We start from the raw sequence: 4,278 nt of genomic DNA, 5'->3' as shown, positions 1-4,278 counted from the left end.
ATTTATATAAAAATAATAAAACGTTCAAAATTTGTATAGAAAAACCTGGGACATTAAACTAAGAGCAGCCTATATAAATTTAATTTTAAAAGAGATTAACGGTTTCTCTTTAATGATGTCATTTACAGCGTATTTTCTCTGGTGCCTAAGACCATGAGGGCAAATTCTTATAGAAATCAAGTTTAGCCACTTTGTTAAGACAATTTAAGTTGGTAGTAGTCTATTTGTGACTTTCCTCATATAGCCTCTAAAATCTCCTTGTACTTCTTTTAGTGTCTATGACGCCTTTTATCTTGTTGACTGCCTTCAGCTTCTAACATATTGTGTTCGATAACACGACCCTTTTCCAACAATTCACGGAATGTTTTAAAGTCTTGACGAGCAATATGTTTACGGTATTTGATGTTGAGTAAACCATACACTAAATCAATTTCGGTTTCTTCATCATGTCTACCATCGGGTAATTGGGCCAATAGGGCTCTCTTCTGGCACACAAAAGTATCGATAGCGGTTTTGTCATCTTGTTTCTTATCAAAGATTTCCAAATAAATTTGATAAGAAGGTTTAGTGGGTGAGAAATGGTCACGTATTAAGGCCAAAACATCATTCCAAGTTTTAGCTTCCTTACGCACACCCTGCCACCAGGTTGAGGCCAAACCATAGAACAGCAAGGACACCCCCTTTAAGGCATCTTCATCACTAATCGCTTCCACTTCTTTGTAGGTCACTATTGAGGTAATAAATTCTTCGACAGCTTCATGATCACGTTGACCGCCAAAGCGAGATGAACAATTACTAAAACTTCCTTTGGACTTGGCGGCAGCAACCACAGTTCCTGCGCCAGCAGAAGCACGTACCGATTCGATAAGTTGTTGTAATTGTTCAGTTGTCATTTGCACCATTTGAGCCATTTTATAGAAGTTTTATTTTAACACTTTTAATTTAAAATAATTTGATATAGACAATAACAAAGCCACGGTTTTGGCGAATGTTATTTTGAATTTATTATTGAAATTTAAAATGTGGTCGTTGTGTTTATGAAAACTCGCAGTAGACTAAAGTGTTTTCTGAAATAGCACCAGTTTATACAGTTAATTGCCGGCATAAGTTGGCAGATAAATTGTTGTTTTTCTAGAGTATTAGTAATTTTTAGTGCTCTTTGATTATTTTTAACACATTAAAAACAATAGCTCTGTATTGTTAACAACAAATAAAATCAAAGAACTATTGTGAAATTGTTTAGCAATAGTCTAGTTCTAAAGTGAAGACTATTCTTTAAACTATATTATAGACTAGACTATAGACTAGACTATAGACTAGACCATAGACTATAGACTAGACTATAGACTAGACTATAGACTAGACTATAGACTAGACTATAGACTAGACTATAGACTAGACTATAGACTAGACTATAGACTAGACTATAGACTAACTATAGACTAGACTATAGACTAGACTATAGACTAGACTATAGACTAGACTATAGACTAGAATATAGACTAGAATATAGACTAGACTATAGACTAGACTATAGACTAGACTATAGACTAGACTATAGACTAGACTAGACTATAGACTAGACTATAGACTGGACTATAGACTAGACTATAGACTTGACTATAGACTTGACTATAGACTTGACTATAGACTTGACTATAGACAAGTCTATAGACTACACTGTAGACTTGATTATAGACTAGATTAGACTATAGACTGGACTATAGACATGACTATAGACTAGACAATAAACTAGACTATAGACTAGACTATAGACTAGACTATAGACTAGACTAGACTATAGACTAGACTATAGACTAGACTAGACTAGACTATAGACTAGACTATAGACTAGACTATAGACTAGACTAGACTATAGACTAGACTATAGACTAGACTAGACTATAGACTAGACTATAGACTAGACTATATACTATACTAGACTATATAGACTAGACTATAGACTAGACTATAGACTAGACTATACACTAGACTATAGACTAGACTAAAGACTAGACTATACACTAGACTATAGACTAGACTATAGACTAGAAATAGACTAGACTAGACTATAGACTAGACTATAGACTAGACTATAGACTAGACTATAGACTAGACTATAGACTAGACTATAGACTAGACTATAGAACTAGACTATAGACTAGACTATAGACTAGACTATAGAACTAGACTATAGACTATACTATAGACTAGACTATAGACTAGACTATAGACTAGACTATAGACTAGACTATAGACTAGACGATAGACTAGACTAGTAAGACTAGGACTATAGACTAGACTAGTTTATAGACTAGACTAGACTATAGACTTAGACTATACTAGACTAGACTATAGACTAGACCATAGACTAGACAGACATAGACTAGACTATAGACTAGACTATAGACAGACTAGACTATAGACTAGACTATAGACAGACTTACTAGACTAGACTATAGACTAGACTACTAGACTAGACTATAGACTAGACTATAGACTAGACTATAGACTAGACTATAGACTAGACTATAGACTAGACTATAGACTAGACTATAGACTAGACTATAGACTAGACTATAGACTAGACTATAGACTAGACTATAGACTAGACTATAGACTAGACTATAGACTAGACTATAGACTAGACTATAGACTTAGACTATAGACTAGACATACTAGACTAGACTACTAGACTAGACTATAGACTAGACTATAGAACTAGACTATAGACTAGACTATAGACTAGACTATAGACTAGACTATAGACTAGACTATAGACTAGACTATAGACTAGACTATAGACTAGACATAGACTAGACTATAGACTAGACTATAGACTAGACTATAGACTAGACTATAAGACTAGACTATAGACTAGACTATAGACTAGACTATAGACTAGACTATAGACTAGACTATAGACTAGACTATAGACTAGACTATAGACTAGACTATAGACTAGACTATAGACTAGACTATAGACATAGACTATAGACTAGACTATAGACTAGACTATAGACTAGACTATAGACTACTATAGACTAGACTATAGACTAGACTATCGACTAGACTATAGACTAGACTATAGACTAGACTTAGACTAGACTATAGACTAGACTATAGACTAGACTAGACTAGACTAGACTATAGACTAGACTATAGACTAGACTATGACTAGACTATAGACTAGACTATAGACTAGAGACTATAGACTAGACTATAGACTGGACTATAGACAGACTATAGACTAAGACTATAGACTAGACTATAGACTAGATCTATAGACTAGGACTATAGACTAGACTATAGACTAGACTATAGGACTAGACTATAGACTAGACTATAGACTAGACTATAGACTAGACTATAGAGCTAGACTATCGACTAGGGACTATAGACCTAGACTATAGACGACTATAGACTACTAGACTATAGACTAGACCTATAGACTAGACTATAGACTAGACCTATAGACTAGACTATAGACTAGACTATAGACTAGACTATAGACTAGACTATAGACTAGACTATAGACTAGGGACTATAGACTAGGACTATCGACTAGACTATAGACACTAGGACTATAGACTAGGACTATAGACTATAGACTAGACATACATAGACTAGACTATAGACTAGACTATAGACTAGACTATAGACTAGACTATAGACTAGACTATAGACTAGACTATAGACTAGACTATAGACTAGACTATAGACTAGACTATAGACTAGACTATAGACTAGACTATAGACTAGACTAGACTAGACTATAGACTAGACTATAGATAGACTATAGACTAGACTATAGACTAGACTATAGACTAGACTATAGACTAGACTATAGACTAGACTATAGACTAGACTATAGACTAGACTATAGATTAGACTATAGATAGACTATAGACTAGACTATAGACTAGACTATAGACTAGACTATAGACTAGACTATAGACTAGACTATAGACTAGACTATAGACTAGACTATAGACTAGACTATAGACTAGACTATAGACTAGACTATAGACTAGACTATAGACTAGACTATAGACTAGACTATAGACTAGACTAAAGACTAGACTATAGACTAGACTATAGACTAGACTATAGACTAGACTATAGACTAGACTATAGACTAGACTATAGACTAGACTATAGACTAGACTATAGCTAGACTATAGACTAGACTAAGACTAGACTATAGACTAGACTATAGACTAGACTATAGACTAGACTATAGAAGACTGAGACTATAGACTAGACTATAGACTAGAC

At 34.0% G+C, this 4,278-nt stretch overlaps 1 protein-coding gene across 1 annotated transcript; it reads right to left on the bottom strand.

The window, feature by feature from the left end:
- Nucleotides 1–228: 228 nt before the first annotated feature.
- LOC119611562 (activity-regulated cytoskeleton associated protein 1-like) lies at nucleotides 229–1,051 on the bottom strand. Its single transcript, XM_037967202.1, has one exon. The coding sequence runs from the start codon at nucleotides 909–911 to the stop codon at nucleotides 270–272; it is 642 nt and encodes a 213-aa protein (XP_037823130.1). The 5' UTR covers nucleotides 912–1,051; the 3' UTR covers nucleotides 229–269.
- Nucleotides 1,052–4,278: the final 3,227 nt, after the last annotated feature.

Source organism: Lucilia sericata, unplaced genomic scaffold (genome assembly GCF_015586225.1).
Source record: "Lucilia sericata isolate MDLA Ls3-8-SP2 unplaced genomic scaffold, ASM1558622v1 Contig001481F_arrow, whole genome shotgun sequence".
In the NCBI taxonomy this organism is placed as follows: Eukaryota; Metazoa; Arthropoda; class Insecta; order Diptera; family Calliphoridae; genus Lucilia; species Lucilia sericata.
This window is presented reverse-complemented; position numbering and strand designations above follow the sequence as displayed.

Excerpts from the sequence above, each read along its gene's own strand:
- LOC119611562 (XM_037967202.1), bottom strand. The coding sequence starts at position 911 with ATGGCTCAAATGGTGCAAATGACAACTGAACAATTACAACAACTTATC.